General features: G+C 36.8%; 1 protein-coding gene across 7 annotated transcripts in view; it reads right to left on the minus strand.

Moving 5' to 3' along the window:
- AXDND1 (axonemal dynein light chain domain containing 1) overlaps nucleotides 1-22,971 on the minus strand; it is a 77,851-nt gene that overhangs the window by 42,506 nt on the left and 12,374 nt on the right. For 5 of the 7 annotated variants that reach the window (XM_033428175.2, XM_033428174.2, XM_033428172.2 and 2 more), the window contains 6 exons: nucleotides 13,253-13,393; nucleotides 12,452-12,556; nucleotides 9,008-9,128; nucleotides 4,971-5,072; nucleotides 3,649-3,812; nucleotides 2,045-2,120 (listed from right to left, as the gene is read on the minus strand). In XM_033428175.2, coding sequence (XP_033284066.1) covers nucleotides 2,045-2,120; nucleotides 3,649-3,812; nucleotides 4,971-5,072; nucleotides 9,008-9,128; nucleotides 12,452-12,556; nucleotides 13,253-13,393 — 709 coding nt within the window. The remainder of the gene's footprint in view (nucleotides 1-2,044; nucleotides 2,121-3,648; nucleotides 3,813-4,970; nucleotides 5,073-9,007; nucleotides 9,129-12,451; nucleotides 12,557-13,252; nucleotides 13,394-22,971) is intronic. The other 2 variants (XM_049700907.1, XM_049700906.1) reach the window with 2 other exon arrangements.

Here is a 22,971-nt window from a genome sequence, read left to right on the forward strand (position 1 = left end):
TAGTTTACCAGGGATGAAAATAATTATATTAAATCCTATATAGGTAAAAAAATTAGTGATAGGCAATTAAGTCTCACAGAGCTGAGCATTTTTAATTACTATTTGCTTTGGTAAGGATGTAATATTTCTGTTTACATGATCCCCACTAAACTGGGAAAGTTCATAGAATGTATAGGTTTTCATTTATCTTTTTAATCCCAAGCCCAAGTGCTATATCTGACATATCAATAAATATTTGTGGAAAAAATAAAGGGCAACCTATATATAAAGCCTGCCATTATTTATGACTCAGATAATGGAAACAAATCACCCACACTTATCAGTAATCAGTATAGGGAAGCACTGTAGCAGAGCAATTAAGGGTAAGAATTTTGGAATTGGAGAGACATGGACTCAAATTCTGACTCAGCCATTTACCATTTACAGATAACTAAGGCAAGTTAACATTTCTAACCTTCAATTTCCACATCTGTGAGATGGGGACTATAAAACCTGCCTCATGTGGATGCTATGAAGAATATGTAAAGCAACATGTGGAAAGCACCTTCAGCCTGACAAGTTAATGAATGAGAATTATTATTATTCCTACTAAAAAAAGAAGCATGATTTTTTTCAATTTTATCTATGCAATGTCAAACAGATAAACAGTAAAAAAAAAAAAAGTCACTAAACTAGCTATGTTTTATATATGACAACAAACATCTTCAATTCTTAGAATATTCTGCTCAAATCATTCCAAAAGAAAAGAAAATGGTTTCCTGGGATCTGGATGTGATTTCATTAGGTCATGAGTTTGATGTTCACATTGGAGGATTTCAGTATCATATATTTTCCCTTGTCAGACTACTATAACATGATAGTAATTTGATTAATGAAACCTATTTTCAAAGTTTGAACCCTTTTAAAAAGATGTTATTAATAAACAAAGTGTGATATATACATACAATGGGATATGATTCTACCTTAAGAAGGAAGGAAATTCCAATATATGCTGCAACATGGATGAACCTTATGGATATTATGCTGAAGGGAATAAGTCAGTCACAAAAGGACTAATTCTATATGATTTCATTCATATGAGGTTGCCTGGAGTAGTCAAATTTATAAAGACAGAAAGTAGAATCGTGGTTGCCAGGGGCTGGGAGGAGGAGGAAATGGGGAGTTATTGTTTGTTTAATGGGTAGAGTTTCAGTTCAGGAAGATAAAAAAGTTCTGGACATGAATGGTGGTGATGGTTGCACAACAATGTGAATGTACTTAATGCCACTGAACTGTACTCTTAAAAATGATTAAAATGATAAATTTTATGTTATGTATATTTTACCACAATTTTTTAAAAGATGTTAATTTTAAAAGTCCAATTTGTCCTAAAGAAAAAAGCCAGGTAGGGACTTCCCTGATGGCTGGGAATCTGCCTGCCAATGCATGGGTCACGGGTTCGATCCCCGGTCCGGGAAGATCCCACATGCCACGGAGCAACTAAGCCCATGTGCCACAACTCCTGAGCCTGTGCTCTAGAGCCCGCGGGCCACTACTACTTAAGCCCTTGTGCCTAGAGCCCATGCTCCACAACAAGTGAAGCCACCGCAATGAGAAGCCCATGCACCACAACGAAGAGTAACCCCCGCTCGCCACAACTAGAGAAAGCCTGCATTCAGCAACGAAGACCCAAAGCAGCCAAAAATAAATACATAAATAATTTATTTTAAAAAAAGAAAGAAAAAAGCCAGGTACATGAGAGGCACAGATGTTACTTATGTCCGACAATTAGATGAGAGAATCAGAACTACCCTAACTGCCACCCAAGTGTCTTTTCCCAATTTTTTTCTGGCAGCCTAACTTTGACTCGAAAATCTAAAATAGAACAGAAAATAGAATCTTTAAGAGTATTTTTAAAAGCCCCTGTAGTCTTGATGCTTTCCTTATCTTTCGTAAAACCTAGTACGGCATTTTTAAAGGATGAGATGTGACTCAGTTGTAGGTGAAGAGTGACAAGTTTACAAACAGCATTTTGATTACCAAGCTGTTTACTAGAAAGTCTTACCTTTTGCCACTGCTTGAAGTCTTGAACAACTGATTTAAATCTATTTTCTTTACTAGGGGATAGAATGTCTTTTCCACTGAAAGAAGGAAAAAGAGCAAGAGCATGGTCTCATAACAATATATAAACAAAGAAAATCATGAATCCACACATTTATAACAATTAATAATGTTTCTCCCTGATGATTTTCCCAAATGCCTTTCAGGTTCAGCCTCTCCCTCATAGGCATTTATTTTTAAATTTACAAATATAAATATAAATTCAGACACTAATCAGACCTGAGTAAGCAAGTTACAGGGTCAGAGGCCATGACAGTATTAAAAGAGTGGTCTCTGGGTCCTCAGCACCCAAAATTAGGTCATCATAAGAATGATTCCTGCTGAACACAGCAGCCAAAACAATATATAAATAGAAAGGAAGCCTAAAGAACAATTAAAACTCAACATTTAGGTCAGGAGTCCCAACTTCTGTTAAGAGTTTCCTTTAATATCTTTTGAAGCCTCACAAGGAGAAAGCTCTTGATAAAGAAGTTCCTGAGGAGAAAGGGAGAAGGGAACCACTGCCACCTGTGCTCCTCTCCCAGCTGAACGTCAACACACAGTAGAAGCGGACAATGGCAGCAGCAACCAGCTTGGATATGTACCAGCTTCAGCTTCCACAACTTCCAAATCTACTCACTGGGAAACCTCTTAGAGCAGGTTTAGATCCAGGCAGGTTGGGTTTAAATCCCAGCCTCCAGGATCTAATGCCTGATGATCTCAGCTGGAGCGGATGTAATAATAATAGAAATAAAGTGCACAATAAATGTAATGCTCTTGAATCATCCCGAAATCATCCCTCCCAACTAGTCCGTGGAAAAACTGTCTTCCACGAAACTGGTCCCTGGTGCCAAAAAGGTTGCGGACAGCTGTCTTAGAGGATATGAAAAACTGAAATCGCTCTTCTCAATTCGAAATGGAAATGGTACCTAAATGTGTTTCCTCAACAGACGAAGCATCTTAAAGTTAAAAAAAAAAAAAAAAAACTTTAGAAATCACTGAGTCCAGCCTGCATTCAAAGTACGGATTCCCACTAACCTTGGCTGTGATGTAGTCATCCAGCCTCCAATAAACTACTTTGTTAATTAACAAAGGAAGGCAGCTTCTTCCATTATCAAATTTCTCTAATTGTTACAAGATATGATATCCAATCAGAATCACCCTCCTTATAACTGCCAGTCATTGATTCCACTTCTCGGCACATACACTATGCTACAGAATTTGCAGATGGATCCAGATATTCAAGTCTGCCAAGAGTAATGACATAAGTTGACTTGATTTTAAAAGGAGAGTAAAGAGAAGAAAAGAAAGAGTTGGACTTAAGTGGAAGCAGCAGCAGTTGGGTACAGGGATCAAGATGATCAGAGATGATTTGCACCAGAAACTGCAAGACCATTCAAGCTCCTAGCAGGATTGTGCCCGTGTAAGGGCAGCTGGTTACCTCACCAAAATCAATGTTAGAGTAATTACAAGGTAAAAGAGAAACAAGATAAAAAGAGAGGAAGAATTGGACTGAGTTATCAAACATGACGTCATATAATCAGAAAAACAAGATTCTTGGAGACCCACGTATTATTTCTGAAGAACTGCTGCCATTTGACAAGGCCATCCTTAACACTTTGCAATTTTTCTCTTGTAGACTCTTCATTTTCTTCCACTTCCTGTTTAAATTTATTCACTAAGTTTCTCCATTTCTCCGTCAACTTCTGCAACAGTGCAACGTCTGCAGTGTCCTAGATAAAATGCATGGAATTAAACCACTTATTCATTTATTCATGTAACAAATACTTATTAGCATACACCAGGCCATTATTAATATTGCAATACTAGAGTCATATGTAGGAAATGGATCCAAAAATTGAAAAGATATTCCTTTTTCAAAATATCAGTGACACTATTACACAGTCCCTTTGGTGGTGAATTTTTCCACAATAAAAAAAGCATTAGGAACAAGATTTTTTCCTTTGCAACATGAGCCCAGTTTCCTCATAGGATTTGGCAGGCAGTGCAGTACATTGGAAAGAACAGGAATTTCAAAGCCAGACAGAACCAAATGTAAATCCTAGCCATTGACTGGCTGTATAATCTTGGGGGATATTATTTAACTTGAAATTAATTTTTCTTATCTATAAAATAAAGACTCTAATATATATCTCACAGGACTGTTATAAGAATTAAATGAAATGAGTAGTGTAAATGGTTTGGCTCTAGAAACATACTAAACGCCACTTCCTTCCTTTTCAACCTAGTGTGCTCATTGAATTGTCCCATAATATTGCACAGAATGCATCAATAATGCAATTATTTCAATGAACACAGTTACATTTTTGTTTAAGCACTATAACTCTATAAGTAACATCTGCAGTGTTATTAACTTAGACAAATTGCTTAAATTGCTCTAATTATTACAGACAAATGTAAAGAAGAGCCTTTATTCACTTTTCCTTAGATTTTTCATTTTGCCCCCAATAAAGTACAAATATAAAACTATATTTAAAATTTAGTCTATAAATTAGGGACTTCCCTGGTGGCGCAGTGGTTAAGAATCCACCTGTCAATGCAGGGGACACGGGTTCGGTGGCGGGGAAGATCCCACATGCCGCAGAGCAACTAAGCCCGTGCGCCACAACTACTGAGCCTGTGCTCCAGAGCCCATGCTCCACAACAAGAGAAGCCACCTCAGTGAGAAGTCCACACACGGCAAAGAAGAGTAGCCCCTGCTGGCCACAGCTAGAGAAAGCCTGTGCACAGCAATGAAGACCCAACACAGCCAAAAGTAAATAAATTAATTAAAATTTTTAAAAATCTATAAATTAACAAAGGCTTCTTGTAGTTTCAACCCTCAACAGTTGAAGTCTCTTTTCCCATGACTTAAGTGAATTGAGCTTTACCTTAGTTGACAGCAGTATGATGAAATGCTTAGTATATTTATTCCAGCCTTTTTCATTGAGGTAAAGTCTTTTAGCCAACATGACTTTATTTCTTTCAATTACCTATTTTTAGAAAGTACTAAAATTAGGAACCTAAAACATTAACAAACCATTGTAATTTATTAAACCCAAACCAATATCACACACCAATTTTTCACTGAATCATTAATTCAATAACAATTTCTTATTTAAATCATGAACTAGGGGCTTCCCTGGTGGCGCAGTGGTTGAGAGTCCGCCTGCCGATGCAGGGGACACGGGTTCGTATCCCAGTCCGGGAAGATCCCACATGCTGCAGAGCGGCTGGGCCCGTGAGCCATGGCCGCTGAGCCTGCGCATCCGGAGCCTGTGCTCCGCAATGGGAGAGGCCACAACAGTGAGAGGCCCACGTACCACAAAAAAACAAAAAACAAAACAAAACAAAAAAATCATGAACTAACTTGAATCATAAATTCATGTTTTCTAAAACTACTGAACTGGAACCAAATTGAACAAAGTATATAGCAGAGGTTCTCAATTTTATCTCAAAACCCCTTTATACTCTTAAAAATTATTGAGAACTCCGAAGAGCTTTTGTTTATATGGATTATATCTATTGTTATTTATTGCATTGGAAAACTGAAATTATTTAAAATATGTATTTGTTAATTCACTTAAACATTAATAAGCTCATTATATATTTAACATAGTTTTTCTGAAAAATAACTACATTTTCTAAAACAAAAAAAAATAGTGAAAAGTACACGCAGTTTCACATTTTTACAAATCTCTTTAATGTTTGCTTTAATAGAATAGAGCTGGATTTTCATTTGCTTTTGAATTCAATCTGTTGCAATATCCCATACCATGTAGCTTCAAGAAAAATCATATCAGAATGAGAATGAAAAAGGCAGAAGATAACTCAGTGTTACAGTGACACTAGTTTTCACCTCATGAAGGGTTTTATGGACCTTCAAGGAGGTCCATGGACCATACTTTGAGAACCACTGATATACTGAATCAATTATATAGTCATTCAGTGAATGAATGACTGTTCAAGACACTGTGCACATATCGGTGAACAAAGTTCTTATTTTCAGGGAGTTGACATTATAGCTGTTATTTCCTATTAGGGATGATCCAACACAAAGCCCCATTAATTCAAGGTATTCTTCTACAGAAATCTCTTACCACTGGTCAGTTAGTTCTCTACTGTTTGAATACTTCTAGAGTGAGGGAACTCACTTGTCATCTTTTTTTCTCCTACTGAACATGCTAGCTCCCAGATTTGTTTCTTTTTTCTTTTAAACTGAGGTATAGTTGATGTACAATATTATATAAGTTTCAGGTGTACAACATAGTGACAGTTTTTAAAGGTTATATTCCACTTATAGTTATTATAAAATATTGGCTATATTCTCTGTACTGTACAATGTATCCTTGTAGCTTATTTATTTTATACATAGTAGTTTGTACCTCAATCCTCTACTCTATCTTGCCCCGCCCCCTTCCCCTCTCCCCACTGGTAACTACTAGTTCGTTTTCTGTATCTGTGAGTCTGTTTCTTTTCCAGGTTTGTTTCTTATGTTATATATTTACTTTCACAGTTGTTTTCTCTGGACATGTCAATGTCCCTTTTAAAGTTCTGCATCAGAATGGAACATCTGTGTCGTAGATGAGGTCTGACTATTAAAGAGGAAAATGGTATAAAAATTTGAATCTGTTGAGGGTCATAATTTATTGTTAATATTATAATTTCCAGATGTGAAATTAGGCAACCAACCAGCAAACATTTTAGAAAAATAGAACACTGTATTGTGGGACATTACTACTTTCCTAAAGCATCACTATAATTGTCCACAGGCTGCCATATTTCAAGTCAGTTGTCATCTTGGGTACCAAGGTAATAGAACCAAAGCGAGTTATCAAGTGATCGTAATACAGTTACATTATGTAAAAAAAATAAGAACCACTTTCCCTAGTTTATTAGTGTATAATTAAAGTTGAAAGTTTTAACATGTTCACAAACAACAGAAATAGAATTCTGGCTCATACTCATAGGTTCTGGTGGAAAAAAGAGCCCTTAATTGGACAATAGCCAGCTATCCAATAGAGAATAAACAAAAGAAAACAATGTAACTTTTCCTTTTCAAGGCCCATAATAGAATAGCTGCATTATTCATCAATTAAATATACATCTTTGGGCTTCCCTGGTGGCGCAGTGGTTGAGAGTCCGCCTGCCGATGCAGGGGACACGGGTTCGTGCCCCGGTCTGGGAAGATGCCACATGCTGTGGAGCGGCTGGGCCCGTGAGCCATGGCCACTGAGCCTGTGTGTCCGGAGCCTGTGCTCCGCAACGAGAGACACCGTAACAGTGAGAGGTCCGCGTACCGCAAAAAAAAAAAAAAATATATATATATATATATATATATATATATATATATACACATATACTTAATTTTTTAAAATTTTGTCTACACGGAAACAACCTAAATGTCCATAAGCAGATGAATGGATACAGAAGGTGTGGTACACACACACACACACACACACACACACACACACACACACACACACAGTGGAATATTACTCAGCCATTAAAAAGAACAAAATAATGCCATTTGCAGCAACATGGATGGACCTAGAGACCATGTGAAGTAAGTCAGACAGAGAAAGACAAACATCATATGACATCACTTACATGTGGAATCTAAAAAAAAAAGTACAAATGAACCTATTTACAAAACAGAAATAGAGTCAAAGATGTAGAAAACAAACATGGTTACCAAGGGGGAAAGAAGGGGTGGGAGGGACAAATTGGGGGATTGGGATTGACATATACACACTACTATATATAAAACAGATAATGAATAAGAACCTACTATATAGCACAGGAAACTCTACTCAGTACTCTGTAATGACCTATATGGGAACAGAATCTAAAAAAGAGTGGATATATGTATAACTGATTCACTTTGCTGTACAGCAGAAACTAATACAACATTGTAAACCAACTATATGCTAATAAAAAGTTAATTAAAAAAATTTAAAAAAATTTTTAAAGATATATATATATATATATACACACATACAATGAAATATTACTCAGCCATTAAAAAGAATGAAATAATGCCATTTGCAGCAACATGGATGGACCTAGAGATTATCATACTAAGTGAAGTAAGTCAGAAACAAAGACAAATACCACATGATATCACTTACATGTGGAATCTAAAACATGACAAAAATGAACATATCTACAAAACAAAAACAGACTCACAGATATAGAGAACAGACTTGTGGTTGCCAAAGGGTAAGGGGGGTCGGGGAGGGAATGATTGGGAGTTCGGGATTAGCAGATGCAAGCTATTATATATAGGACAAATAAACAACAAGGTCCTACTGTATAGCACAGGGAACTATATTCAATATCCTCTGATAAACCACAATGGAAAATATGAAAAACAATGTATATATATGTATAACTAAGTCACTTTGCTGTACAGCAGATATTAAACACAACATTGTAAATCAACTGTACTTCAATAAAAATTTAAAAATAAAATAAAATTTTGGGAACTTCCCTGGTGGCGCAGTGGTAAAGAATCCGCCTGCCAATGGAGGAGACATGGGTTCAAGCCCTGGTCCGGGAAGACCCCACATGCTGCAAAGCAATTAAGCCCATGCACCACAACTACTGAAGCCTATGCACTCTAGGGTCCGCATGATGCAACTACTGAGCCCACGTGCTGCAACTACTGAAGCCCACACACCTAGAGCCCATGCTCCACTACAAGAGAAACCACCACAATGAGAAGCCCGCACACTGCAACAAAGAGTAGCCCCCGCTCACTGCAACTAGAGAAAGCCCACATGCAGCAATGAAGACCCAATGCAACCAAAAAAAAAAGTAAAAAAAAAATTAAAATAAATAAATAAAAATTTTGTCTAGATTATTGAAACTGTAAAATGAAACTTTATCCAGCCAAAAAATAAGTTACGATTTCAGATGAACCAACCTTTACGGACAATTCATATGTGGCTGAGCTCCAGATATCTCTTTCTGCCATTAACTGTTCAATATCACTCTCCATCCTTCCTCTTTGTAACGTATATAAGTCATGATATTCTTCTACAATTCTAAAAGAAAAATTTAAAAACAGCTATATAAATACATATTTAAAAAATAATTTTGTTCTAAAGTAGGCAGTTTGTGCCTTTAAAACTCATCACAAGGTAATTATGGTATAACTTCTGGATATATTAGTAACACTAATATACAATGAAATAGAAGAAAAAATACTCACATTTCATGAATAAATCTTACAAAGGTCCTAAAGTAAAATGTTCAATGTATTGTTCCCTGCTCTAAACACTTTTCATCATATTCTTCTTGATTCACTAGAATTTTCACACCATGGTACTCCAGTGGTATAACAACACTATATCTAATGAAAAATTCTGAATACAAGTAGTAGTAATATAGCTGTTTTTCTTTTTTTTTTCTCACAGAATTTAGGATTCTTTATTAAGAAGAGACAAGCGCACAAAGCCCAATAATTGTGAGCTACATTTTAAAATTATATATAATTAGTATAAGATTTAAAGAAATTCTCCACCAATCAACCAAAAGCTTAAGTATAATTAAGTACATTTTTCTTAAATCTTTTTTCTTCTTGTTTACCAGAACATACCTTTTCCTTCTAACTTACACTGAAGCTTCTTTTAGAATTAAAATCCCTTCTGAGGTTAAATACAAACACAGAAGTTAGAAAGTGACTGGTAGCCTTTCACAAACCTTTCGAAAACACTTCCTCCTAAGGAACATTAATTTTTCTGTAAGAATAAAAGGTCAGTGACACAAAATTCTTCTAATTTTGTTGAAAGCCATTAATCGCCAACATCAGTTCCTAAAGCCTCCTTCTATTTGGAGGCATCCACTTGTTCAAACTGAGAAAAAATTAATCACTGTAGGTGGCACACAGATGAATGTACATATAAAAATTCAACAAGCAATAACCTTAAGAGTTATGCACTTTACTATCTAAAAGACCTCAATTTTAAAAAGGGAATTAATGACCCTTATTTATCTTTTTTTAAAATATCTTTATTGGAGTGTAATTGCTTTACAATGTTAGTTTCTGCTGTACAACAAACTAAATCAGCTATATGTATACATATATCCCCATATCCCCTCCCTCTTGAGCCTCCCTCCCACCCTCCCTATCCCACCCCTCTAGGTTGTCACAAAGCATCAAGCTGATCTCCCTGTGCTATGCAGCAGCTTCCCACTAGCCACCCATTTTACATTTGGTAGTGTATATGTGAATGAGTCTTATTTATAACAGTCAAAGAAAAAATTCAGAAACAACCTTAATGTCCAACAACAAGGGACTGGCCAAATAAAATATATAATGCAGCTCTATGATGAAAATACTCTGTAGCTAATTAAAGATCATGTTCTTAGGACTTCCCTGGTGGCGCAGTGGTTAAGAATCTGCCTACCAATGCAGGGAACATGGGTTCGAGCCCTGGTCCAGGAAGATCCCACATGCCACGGAGCAACTAAGCCCATGAGCCACAACTACTGAAGCCTGCACTCCTAGAGCCCATTCTCCACAACAAGAAAAGCCACCGCAGTGAGAAGCCTGCGCATCTCAACAAAGAGTAGCCCCGGCTCACCGCAACTAGAGAAAGCCCGTGCGCAGCAATGAAGACCCAACGCAGCCAAAAATAATTAATTAATTAATTTAAAAAATAAATAAAAAATAAAGGTCATGTTCTTAATACTCTGGTACATAGGAAAAATTTTTGTGTACAACATAAAACAAGAAAACCCAAATGACAATAGTACATATTCAGTTTATATCATTTTTATAAAAAATATATAGAAAAAAGAAAAATATATTGAAATATTAATAGTAGTTAACTTTAAGAGAATTGTGAATGTTTTTAATTTTCTTATTTATGTGTTTCTGTATTTTCCAAATTTTCAACAAAATAATTAGTCACTATAAGAAAAAAATATTACCTACAATATCTAATCACACACACACAAAATGAACCATCCTACTTCAGAACCATCAATGTTTAAAGAAAATGAGATTTTTTTTTCTCTCTTTTCTTCCCCTTCTCTCTGATTTTAGATGTTTTGTTCTGATAATCGACATTAGCACAAAAGAAATTCTAATGTATTTATTTTTTAAAGATTTATTTTTTTTAATTTTTTTATTTTATTTTATTTTTAGCTGCATCGGGTCTCAGTTGTGGCACATGGGATCTTCATTGTCGCGTGTGGGATCTTCATTGAGGTATGCAGGATCTTTAGTTGTGGCATGCAGCATCTAGTTCCCTCACTAGGGATTGAACTCAGGTCCCCTGCATTGGGAGAGTGGAGTCTTAACCACTGGACCACCAGGGAAGTCCCGAAATTGTGATTTTTTTAAATTTATTTTTGCTTGTCTGTGTTTTCTAATTTTCTTATAAGGCACATGTACTGCTTCTATGATAATATAATAATATTTTAAATCAACTAAATAAAAATTAAATGCAATCATATATATCTTTTGATACATACCCAAGAGCTTCCTAGTAATCAGAACTCTAACAGAAAACGAAATAGAATATGAAAATGAAATAGAATAGAGGTTAGCAAACTACAGCCTGTGGGTCAAATCTGGCCCACCACTTGTTTTTATATAGCACATGAGCTAAGAATTTTACTTTTTTTATTTTTTATATATTTGATTTATATTTTTAATGGTTAAAAAACAATAGGAGAATAATATTCTGTAACACAAGGAAATATTATAAATTCAGATTTCAGTGTCAATAAATAAAGTTTTATTGGAACACAATCATGTTCTGGTATTGTCCTTGGCTGCTTTTGCACTACAGTGGCACACATTACAAAGGAACAGTTGCTTGAGTAGTTGCATCAGAAACCATATCTCACCATCTGGCCCTTTACAGAAAAAGTCTGCTAACCCCTGAAATAGAATAAAAACATTAGGACCACAGCAGAGTCACTAAAATCTAAAAAAGAACTACACTCACACTACTAACTAGGAAAATGCAAACAAAAACCAGGTACCTTTCATATCTATCAGACTAATAAAAGATATGAGCAAAAGGGAAATCTCATACACTGATTAGAGGATATACTGGTACAACCACTTTGTGGAGTATCTGGTAACATCCAGCAAGACAAGGCTATGCATATCCTATGACCCGGTAATTCCACTTCTAGGTTTACCCCCCTGGAAAATTCGCACACAAGGAGACACAAGATGTGTATTACAACAGTGTGTGGAAGAGTTAATATATACAATGAACTTTAACATATATTAACTCCTTTAAGCACTGTTGTAATTCAAAAAACTTCAAATGCTTCTAAACATTTTTATTTCTTGAAATAAGGTGTGAAGCAAGTATGAAATAATGGCTAACATTCGGTAACTCACCTGGCATTCTTTTCAGCGTCTAAAAGAGCTTGTGCCAAAGCTCTGTGGGCCTTCTCTGCTTCCTTTGTTAATTTCATATCATGTGCCTGAACCAAACACAGCTCCCTGAAATAAAGGAAGCAAATTTTGTATTCATAGTTGAAGATTTTGAAAACGTTTCTACCTAGGAAATCAGATTTATACTCAGGAATCTTCTCAGTTATCATGTGCACATCTCTTCCTAGTTTTTCTACCTTATAAACCAAATCAAGAAATCTAGTGTTCATTCAGGTGGACTCTTACCAGGTTTGGCAATGGAATCAGACTGGCTAGAAAAGGCAGAAAGAAGATGGGGAGGATTCTCTAGAATGGAGTGAAGGCAGATGCTGGCAGGCAAGGCCTTAAGGCTGCTCTGTCCTACCCTCTGACATGTCTATCCTATCCTCTTCATTCTTGTCACTAATCATCTGGCCACAAGGTTGGTTGATCACTAAATGTGATTGCTATTATATATAATGCTTATTCTCTTTGGGATTTGAACCTTAACATCCATAATCATGGTGCTGCTCTGTAAACCAAGCTAAGATAAGCATCTCTATTTTGGAAGGAAGAACAAGAGTCTTTTCCCTATCAAACATACAACAGACCCCTAGTTTTGTGTTAACCTGTGTAACCCATGTCTCTACAGTTATATCCAGGTCTTTCTGTTCTCTTGCAAAACACGAAAAGAGAATCAGAGAGTCCTCACCTTTAATCATTCTACTTTCCCTGAGTATTTTTTACTCTCTTTAGAGACAGGGCTTTGATAAGCACAGTTTTTACCTGATCAGTTCCTCAATAACATTATTAAAATTGTACAGTTCTTCTAAAATGCGCTGGTCCATCACTCGCTGAGTTACCATGTCTTTGTAGAAGTCAGTCATATGCCAGGCAATTTGATCAAGCATTTGTACATACCGCTCTCTGTATGAGAAAGAAGGAAAACAAGACATCATGCAGAAGAAAAGGAAACACAAGCCAGAAAATATGTGAGAGAGAAAGTAATGTTAGGGAAAGAAATAGCGAACAGATACTCACAAAAGATATGTGGGGAGAAAAAGACAGAAAAAGAAAAGGATCTAGGCTGTGAATTCCTGCCATGCTCATGAATGAATGCGCATTCCAAGTGAATGAACTGTGGAGAATTTTAATCAGAGTCATAAATATTTGGAATATAATGTCTGAGATGTAAAACAAAATAAGGACTTTTTTTATTTCTTCTTCTAAATTATAAACTCTATCAGGATAAAAACTATGTCTTATGTATTTACAAATTTACAACATCTAACAGAGTGCCTTGAATATAGTGGAATTTTTCTAAATAGTTTTTTTTGTAAATAGTTGAATTCATGAATAAAACCACTTTCTCAAACTGACCCAAATGTAAAAAGACACCAACTGTTTAAAAATAAACAAAGACAAAGAAGTCTTTAAGTGCTAAGAAGTAATTTCTCTTGCTTCTGAATAAAACCAAACAAAATATTTGGAAATGATCACAGATGATAAATTATAAATACTATAACTAAGCAGTCTTCATTTATTTTAAAAGTGATCTAGGTATTGTATTCTAAGCCTGAGACCCTAGAATTTTAATATCTTTGAGTTGAAATAATCATTTAGCTTGATCTCTCACCCACTGACAGAAAGAATTATCCAGCCCTTGCTTAAACACTTAAAGTGACAGGGAGTTTATCAGCTCAATGTGCAGCTCATACATTGGGACGTATCAATTTTTAAAACACCTTCTTTAAGACCCTCCCTCATGGCAATATAGAGACAAAATATTCTGAAGGGCCCTCCCATTACAACAAAACTATATCCATGAGAAAGCATACTTCTTGAAGCATTACTGGGCTCACAGAAAGAAATAGAAGTCTCTAGGGATGAAAAAACAACAACAAACTAAATACGGTAAGCTAACAATGGAGTGTGAAGTGGTAACCAGTATTCACTAGGAAAACCCAAGGTCAGAGGTGGCCCAGTAAAAATACCAACATTGGGTCCCAGAGGCTAAGTCTTGGGCTTTCTTCAAAGTGGGCAACCTGGGAGTAGGGCTATTGGATGGAGCCAGGATTCCAGAAAAGAAAAAATACAAATCATCTCTTCAGGAAGCATCCATGATTTATACCCTGAGGATTTCATGATTAAGATTAGCCAAATATTAGTCACACAAGCAAAGACTGGAAAATACTCATGTAAATAAACCATCATGAATGAGACGCAGAAGAAACAACACACAGTAGATTTAGATACCAATGGTCTTCATATATTAGAATTATCAGATTTAGAATACAATACTATGTATGAAATGTCTGAGAAATAAAAGATGGAATTTAAACATGAATAAGCAACAAAAAACTTATCAAATATGATGAGACAGATATGGACACAAACCAACAGAACTCTCAAGGGAAAAATGTAATTATCAAACTGTAAAACTCAATAGATGAGTTACAGCAGAATAGATGTAGCTAAAGAGAGTATTAATGTCCTGGAAAAAATACCCAGAATGCAGCACAGAGACAAGGAGGTGGAAATTATGAAATAGAGATAAAGAGACGAAGAGCATAGAATGAGAAGATCTAATATAAGTCTAATCAGAGTTCCAGAAAGAGAAAACAGAGAGAATAGAGAACAGACATTCATCAAAGAGATCATCACTGGTACTTCTCCAAAACTTATGAAGGACATTAATTTATACATAGGATTGTGGTACAGATATAGGTGCAAGAAATAAAAAAAGAAATCCAGAGGAACCAAATACACTCTCCTTCCTAAAATAACAATGACAACAACAAAAAAAGACACAGTATGTGAAACAATTTTTGAGACACTGGGTATCAAGCAATGAAAGAAAGTGATTCCTGAGACACCAGAAATAAATAAGGTAAGCACTATGATTGCTCCAACTTGCTGGCCTGAGAGAGTTTTCAGGCCATGCAATAAGGAGATGGAACCCATGAGGACCCCACTGGACTCCCTAATTTAAGGAGACAGAGCTAAGAGTCTAGAAAGATGAAAGTGGCTAGAGTTCAGAGGACAAGCTACCAGGGAGAAAAGAGCTGCACAGAGAGGTCTGGAGGTCTACAGAGGGTCCCCCTCAAGTATTCAGCTAAGTAATGATCAGGGCATAAATGTGAAGAAACTTTCTGAGACCAGGGAAAGAACCATCTGAAAGGATCAAAGGTAAGAGTGCCTGGCACTCACACATGGCTCAAAATCATGCCTGTTCCACCTAGCCAAACTGGAAAAATTCATGATTCATGGGGCAGTGGATAGAATACAAAGAAAAGTCTAGTCTCAGTATTCAGGAATAATTAGCCCTAAATTGAGCACTGTTCTGGTCCTGCCCAAAGGTCCCAAAAGGTCAAACTGTTTTCAAGTAACAGTTGTGTCCCAGAATAAAGCTCAAGAATATTTTTAAGAGTACAAAAATACATAGTATCCAATAAGGTAAAATTCACAATGTCTGCCGTTCAATCAAAATTACCAAGCATGCAAAGAAGTAGGAAAACACAACCATGAAGTGAAAAATCAATCAATCAAAACTGACCCAGAAATGGCATAAGTGTTAGAATTAACAGATAAGGACATTAAAAGTTATCATAACTATTTTCCATATGTTCAAAAAGTTAAGGAGCATAACTGATTCACTTTATTATAAAGCAGAAACTAACACACCATTGTAAAGCAATTATACTCTAATAAAGATGTAAAAAAAAAAAAAAAGTTAAGGAGACATGGATAGTATTTTTTAAAAGACCCTAACTGAGCTTCTAGAAATGAAAACTACAGTGTCTCAGATGAAAATACCACTGGGTGGGATTAAAAGCAGATTAGATACTGCAGAAGAAAAGATTAGTGAAATTGAAGATACAGCAATAGAAGCTATCCAAAATGAACAGTAAAAGAGAAAAAAATAAAGATTTCAAAACATCAGTGACCTGTGGGATAATTTCATTATTAGTGGCCTAATATATGTGTAAATAGACTCCCCTGAAGAGGGGGAGGGCAGAAAAAATACTTGAAGAAAAATGAGCCAAAAAATTTCCATATTTGATGAAAAATATAAATTCACAGATCCAAAAATCTCAATGAATACCGAGCATAAGAAACATGAAGAAAACTACACCAAAACACATCATAGTCAAATTGTTCCAAAGCATATCATTGTTCCAAAGCAATGATATTCTGGCATTAAATGCCCAGAATTTAATGAATTCCACAAAATAATGGTCAGGAAATTTTTCATCAGATTAAAATTCAAGTGAGAGTAAAGAAACCAGTCTGGAAAGACCACATAACATATTACCTCAACTGTATGATGTTCTAGAAAAAAGAAAAAGGATAGAGACAGTAAAAAGACCAGTGGTGGGGCTTCCCTGGTGGCGCAGTGGTTGAGAGTTCGCCTGCCGATGCAGGGGACACGGGTTCGTGCCCCGGTCTGGGAAGATCCCACATGCCACGGAGCGACTGGGCCCGTGAGCCATGGCCGCAGAGCCTGCGTGTCCAGAGCCTGCGCTCCGCAACGGGAGAAGCCACAACAGTGAGAGGCCCACATACCACAAAAAAAAAAAAAAAAAAGACCAGTGGTTACTGAGGGTTCAGGGTGAGGGGGGATGGGAAGGGAGGAGGGATAAATAGGTGATGCACAAGGGTTTTTAGGACCATGAAACTATTCTGTATGATACTGTAATGTTGTGATACCGACTGATACCATATTTTGAAATCAACATGGACAAATTAGTGTGCTTTCCATGTGTAGTATATTTCAGTAAGAAAACCTGAAAGAACTGGGGATGTTTAGCTTAACAGAATGCATAAGAGGAAGAAAAAATGCCTGTTTTCAAATATTTAAAGAGATATAAGATGAAAGGAAGAATGGACTTCTTTTGAGGATTTTTAGAGTACAAAATTAGGATTAGCAGGTAGAAATTATAGGAAGGTAGATAACACTTACATAAAAGAGGTGTTTAAATTTTTTCTTATGTGAAATTTGATACACAAATTAATATCGGCAATGTAAATGAGGAATCACAATGATGAGATGACTACTAAGGAACACTTCGTAATTTTTATTAAGATATAATTTACATGCCATAAAATTCACCCTTTAAAAGTGTATGATAATGTGTTTAGTATATTCACAAAGTTGTGAAACCCTCAACCTCTCTAATTCTGGAGTATTTTCATCATCCTCAAATACCTCTTAACGGTACCCGTTAGCAGTCACTCTCCATTCTTCTTTCTCTCATTTCCTGGCAACTGCTAATCTACTTTCTGTCTAGATTTGCCCGTTCTGGACATTTAATACAAATGCAGTCATACACTATGTGGTCTTTTGTGACTAGCTTCTTTCACTTAGCATAATGTTTTCAAGGTTCATCCATGGTAAATCATGTATCAGTACTTCATTCCTTTCTATGGTTGAAAAATATGCATTTGTCAAAACCCATAGAACTGTGTAACAAAAGAATAAACCTTAATGTAAACTATGAACTTCAGTCAATAATACTGATATATTGTTTCATTACTTATAACAAATATACTACATTAACACAAGATGTTAACAATGAGAGAAACTGTATACAGAGGACAGAGGGGTATAGGGACACTCTCTGTATTATCTGTTCAGTTCTTCTGTAGATCTAAAACTATGTTTTTTATAAATTTATTTTATTTATTTTTGGCTGCGTTGGGTCTTCATTGCTGCACGCGGGCTTTCTCTAGTTGCGGCGAGCGGGGGCTACTCTTGGTTGCGGTGCATGGGCTCCTCATTATGGTGGCGTCTCTTGTTGAGGAGCACGGGCTCTAGGTGTGCAGGCTTCAGTAGTTGTGGCGCATGGGCTTAGCTGCTCCATGGCATGTGGGATATTCCCGGACCAGGGCTCAAACCCGTGTTCCCTGCATTGGCAGGTGGATTCTTAACCACTGCACCACCAGGGAAGTCCTAAAACTATTTTTTTTTAAACTTTTTATTTTTTAAAAGAAAGTAAGGTGAACACATTTTTAAAAAAATGAATAGGTAAGTAACAAGCTGGGCGAAAATATTAAGTATAGTCAATCCTTGAACACTGCAGGGGTTGGGGTGCCCACTCCACTGCAGTTAAAAATCTGTGGACAGTCATCCCTTGGTATCTGTGGGGGATTGGTTCCAGGATCCACTGTGGACACCAAAATCCAACGATGCTCAAGTCCCATAGTCAGCCCTCTGTATCTAAGGTTTCAAATCCACAGATTTAACCAACCATGGATCATGTAGTACTGTATTTATTAGAAAAAAAAAAAATCCATGCTTAAGTAGGCCCATGCAGTTTAAACTCACATTGTTCAAGGGTCAAATGTATGTATGTTTTAAAATACATTAAAATATATGTAAATATAAAATAAAATTATATATATAACAGAAGACTAGTTTCTAAGATGTATAAAGAACTCCTAAAGCTCAATAATAAAAAGACAAACAACCTGATTTAAAACTAGGCAAAAGATTTGAACAGACATTTCACGAAAAGAATATATGGTCAAGAAGCTCATGAAAAAGTGTTCAACATCAAAAGTTGGCAGGGAGGGACTTCTCTGATGGTCCAGTGGTAAAGAATCCGCCTTGCAATGCAGGGGAGGTGGGTTCGATCCCTGGTCAGGGAACTAAGATGCCATATGCCATGGGGCAACTAAGCCTGTGTGCCACAACTACTGAGCTTGCGTGCCTCAACTAGAGAGCCTGCATGCCACACATTACAGAGTCCATGCGTTCTAGAACTCGCGCCACAACTAAAGAGCCCACCCGCCCTGGAGCCTGCACACCACAACTAAAGAAGAGGAGAAAAAAAAACCCGCACGTCACAACTAGAGAGAAGCCCGCGCATCACAACAAAGAGCCCACGTGCTGCAACAAAAGATCCACATGCCTCAACAAAAAGATCCCACGTGCTGCAACTAAGACCTGACACAGCCAAAAATAAATAAATCTTAAAAGAAAAAAAAAAGAGTTGGCAGGGAAATGTAGGTTAAAAGCATAATAACATACTATTATACATCCACCATAATGTCCAAAATTAAAAAGAACTACATAACTAAATGTTGGCAAAAATATGGAGCAACCAGAACTCTCACACACTGTTAGCAGGAGTATATAATGGTATATACTGTATATAATGGTACAAACACTTTAGGGAAAAGTATGATTATCCTCCTGCATGCCGTGAGGCATGGCCAATAAATAAATAAATAGTTAAACTTACTTTATCATGTTTTGTACAACATGGGGAATATAGCCAATATTTTTGAATAAGTGTAAATGGAAAGTAATCTTTAAAATTTGTGTAAAAATAAACAATTTTTGAAAAAAATTTAAAAAAACAAACTTATGAACTAGCAATCCCATTTCTACATATTTACCCAAGAAATGAAAGCACATGTTCACAGAAAGATTCTTACAAGAATGTTCACAGTAGCTTTATTCATAATAGCCCCAAACTGGAAACAGTGCCCATCAATAGGAAAACAGATAAACTGCGTTTTGTTCCATTCATACAATGGAATACCACTCAGCAATAAAAAAGAACAAACTGCCCATACATGCACAATGTGGATGAATTTCAAAAACATGCTATGTGAAAGAAGCCTTACATAAAAGAGTATATACTGTATGATCCCATTTGTATGAAGTTCCTAAATAGGCAAAACTAATCTAAGATTCAAAGAAGTCAGAACTTCTGGAGAAGGAGGGGTGGGCATTTCCAGGGAAAGAGCATTAAGGAACTTTGTGAGGTGGCCGTTATACCCTATATCTTGATAAGCGTTTGGGTTATTTAAGTGTATGTATCTGTCAAAAGTCAACAAATGCAGACAAGATTTGTTCATTTTATTATATGTAAATTTTACTTAAAAAGGAAAAAAAGGCAAATAAATAATGAACTCTGATTAATGACAGACACGCTGAAGTATCTGAGGGAAATACACTGATGTCTGCATTTTATTTTGAAGTACATGAAGTTGGTGGATAAACAGAAGTATGGCTAGATGGATAGACAAGCAATACAGTGAGAACAGTATAATGTTAACGGCAGAATCTAGATATATGTGTGCTTACAGTAAAATTCTTTCAAATTTTATATGGGTATTTGGAAATTCCCTTAATAAAATATTGGAAAAAATGAAAATAACAATAACTGAAAAATGTCAGATGCCTGCATCCAAAGATATTTATAGTGTCAACCAAAAATAATTACTGCAGTAGCCCTATTTCTGTGTAATCTGAGTCTTATTCAGCTTATAACCAATCTGTCATTCTTCCCTCTATAAAAAATGGTTATTATGAACCTCTGTTTCATATGAAACCCTCCTTCTACAGTAACAGGCCTAAGAGACAGTCGCATGAAAAGCAGAGACACACACAAGCTGATCAGAAAGACACAGAGCAGGGACTTCCCTAGTGGTGCAGTGGATAAGAATCTGCCTGCCAATGCAGGGGACATGTGTTCAATCCCTGGTCCAGGAAGATCCCACATGCCATGGAGCAACTAAGCCCATGTGCCACAACTACTGAGCCTGCGCTCTAGAGCATGAGAGTCACAACTACTGAAGCCTGCGTGCCTAGAGCCCGTGCTCTGCAACAAGAGAAGCCACTGCAATGAAAAGTCTGTGCACCACAACAAAGAGTAGCCCCTGCTCTCCTCAACTAGAGAAAGCCTGGGCACAGCAACAAAGACCCAATGCAGCCAGAAAAAAAAAAAAAAAGACAGAGCAGAAAACTATAGTGACAAGCAAATGGGGCTGATATAGAGTATTTCCAGGGCATGCATGGTGTTACCATTTATTGGGGACAGCTACTGGATCCTCACAACAATCCTGTGAAACAGGGAGGACTTTAGAAGATACCAGGCTCAGGACAACAGAAGTCTTCCTCATTGAAGGTAGGCCCTAGACCTTCAAAGAGCTCCTAACACAACAAAATGCCGGACGATAGATCATTCTGGACCTACTGAATGTTTCACCATTTCACAAACACATCATGAATGTTTGCAGCAACCACCCTGAAACCTCATTGCTTATCCCCACGTACTGGGTATTCTTAAACTCCAACTCTACCCCATTCTAAAACCTTAGCTTTGAAACCCTATTCTGATCCTAACTCTGGCACTTTAGAGTTAGCATTTTTGTCTCCCTAGTGTCTGGCTCAATTTTTCTTAAAGAAATTTGGCTTTGACTTGCCTGCCTATCTCTTTCTGTCTAGACTTCCTGGAATAGGGCCCCACCCTATTTTGGCCCCTAGAAGCTAACTCCTGAAATCAGCTGGAAGAGTCCCACTCACACCAATTCCTCATTAAAGGAAGGTTTGGATACACAGTTAGTTATCTACTTCCTCTGCAATGATTCCTCATCTATCTCTCCTGGCTTTGTTCTTAGAGTGACAACTGAGCCTTTAGTTGCCCCTATCCTCATTCTAATTGGGCATTCTGAAGCTCTTGATGGTGTTCCAACAACTTACCCCTTAGTATCTATTCTTGACCAGTCTCCTATTAATGGCTTTGCTCCTAGTTTCTCAGCACTGTCAGATAGGCAGACTCTGTTTCCACAAATCAGATAGTGGCTAATAGGGCAAGTTCATATTATTAATTCCCATTCAGGAGAAACAGATATTCAGAGAAATCTAGTAATTTGCCTATGGTTTCATGGCAAGGAAGCTACAGATGTGTAATTTGAACCCAGTATTCTAATTCTACTATTCCTTTCTGCTTTTGGAAAGTGCCATAGTCATAAGGAAAAGAATTATAGTAATAATAGTTATCATCATCATCTATAATAATTATTGTATTGAGCACCTACTTCTGTGCTTGCATTATTCTATGAAGCATCTTAATGCCTGACACAGAGTAGAAACTCAGTAAATATCATTTAAGAATGGAAAATTTTCACATAGTGGGACTTCCCTGGTGGCATAGTGGTTAAGAATCCACCTGTCAATGCAGGGGACGTGGGTTCGACCCCTGGTCCAGGAAGATGTCACATGCCACCGAGCAGCTAAGCCCGTGCGCCACAACTACTGAGCCTGTGCTCTAGAGCCCACGAGCCACAACTACTGAGCCCACGTGCCACAACTACTGAAGCCTGTGTGCCTAGAGCCCGTGCTCCACAACAAGGGAAGCCACCGCAGTGAGAAGCCCACACACCACAATGACGAGTAGGCCCCGCTCACCACAACTAGAGAAAAAGCCCGTGCATAGCAATGAAGACCCGATGCAGCCAAAAATTAACTAAGTAATTAATTTTTTTTAAAAAAGAAAAATGTTTACATAGTTATTGTCTTCATTTACAAATAAGCAAACTAAGGGGTAGACTTTTACCAAGGTCACACACCTAGATGAAGATTTAAAATCAGACTGGTCTGTCTCCAGAATCTATACTGTTTCTACTTTTCCATGTAGCACTTCACTCCCAATCATAAAAGAATATGGTGCCAAACATCCCAACAGAAATCACCTTAAGGAAGTTCTCAA

The sequence above is a fragment of the Orcinus orca genome, chromosome 1, assembly GCF_937001465.1.
Source record: "Orcinus orca chromosome 1, mOrcOrc1.1, whole genome shotgun sequence".
NCBI classification, from domain to species: domain Eukaryota; kingdom Metazoa; phylum Chordata; class Mammalia; order Artiodactyla; family Delphinidae; genus Orcinus; species Orcinus orca.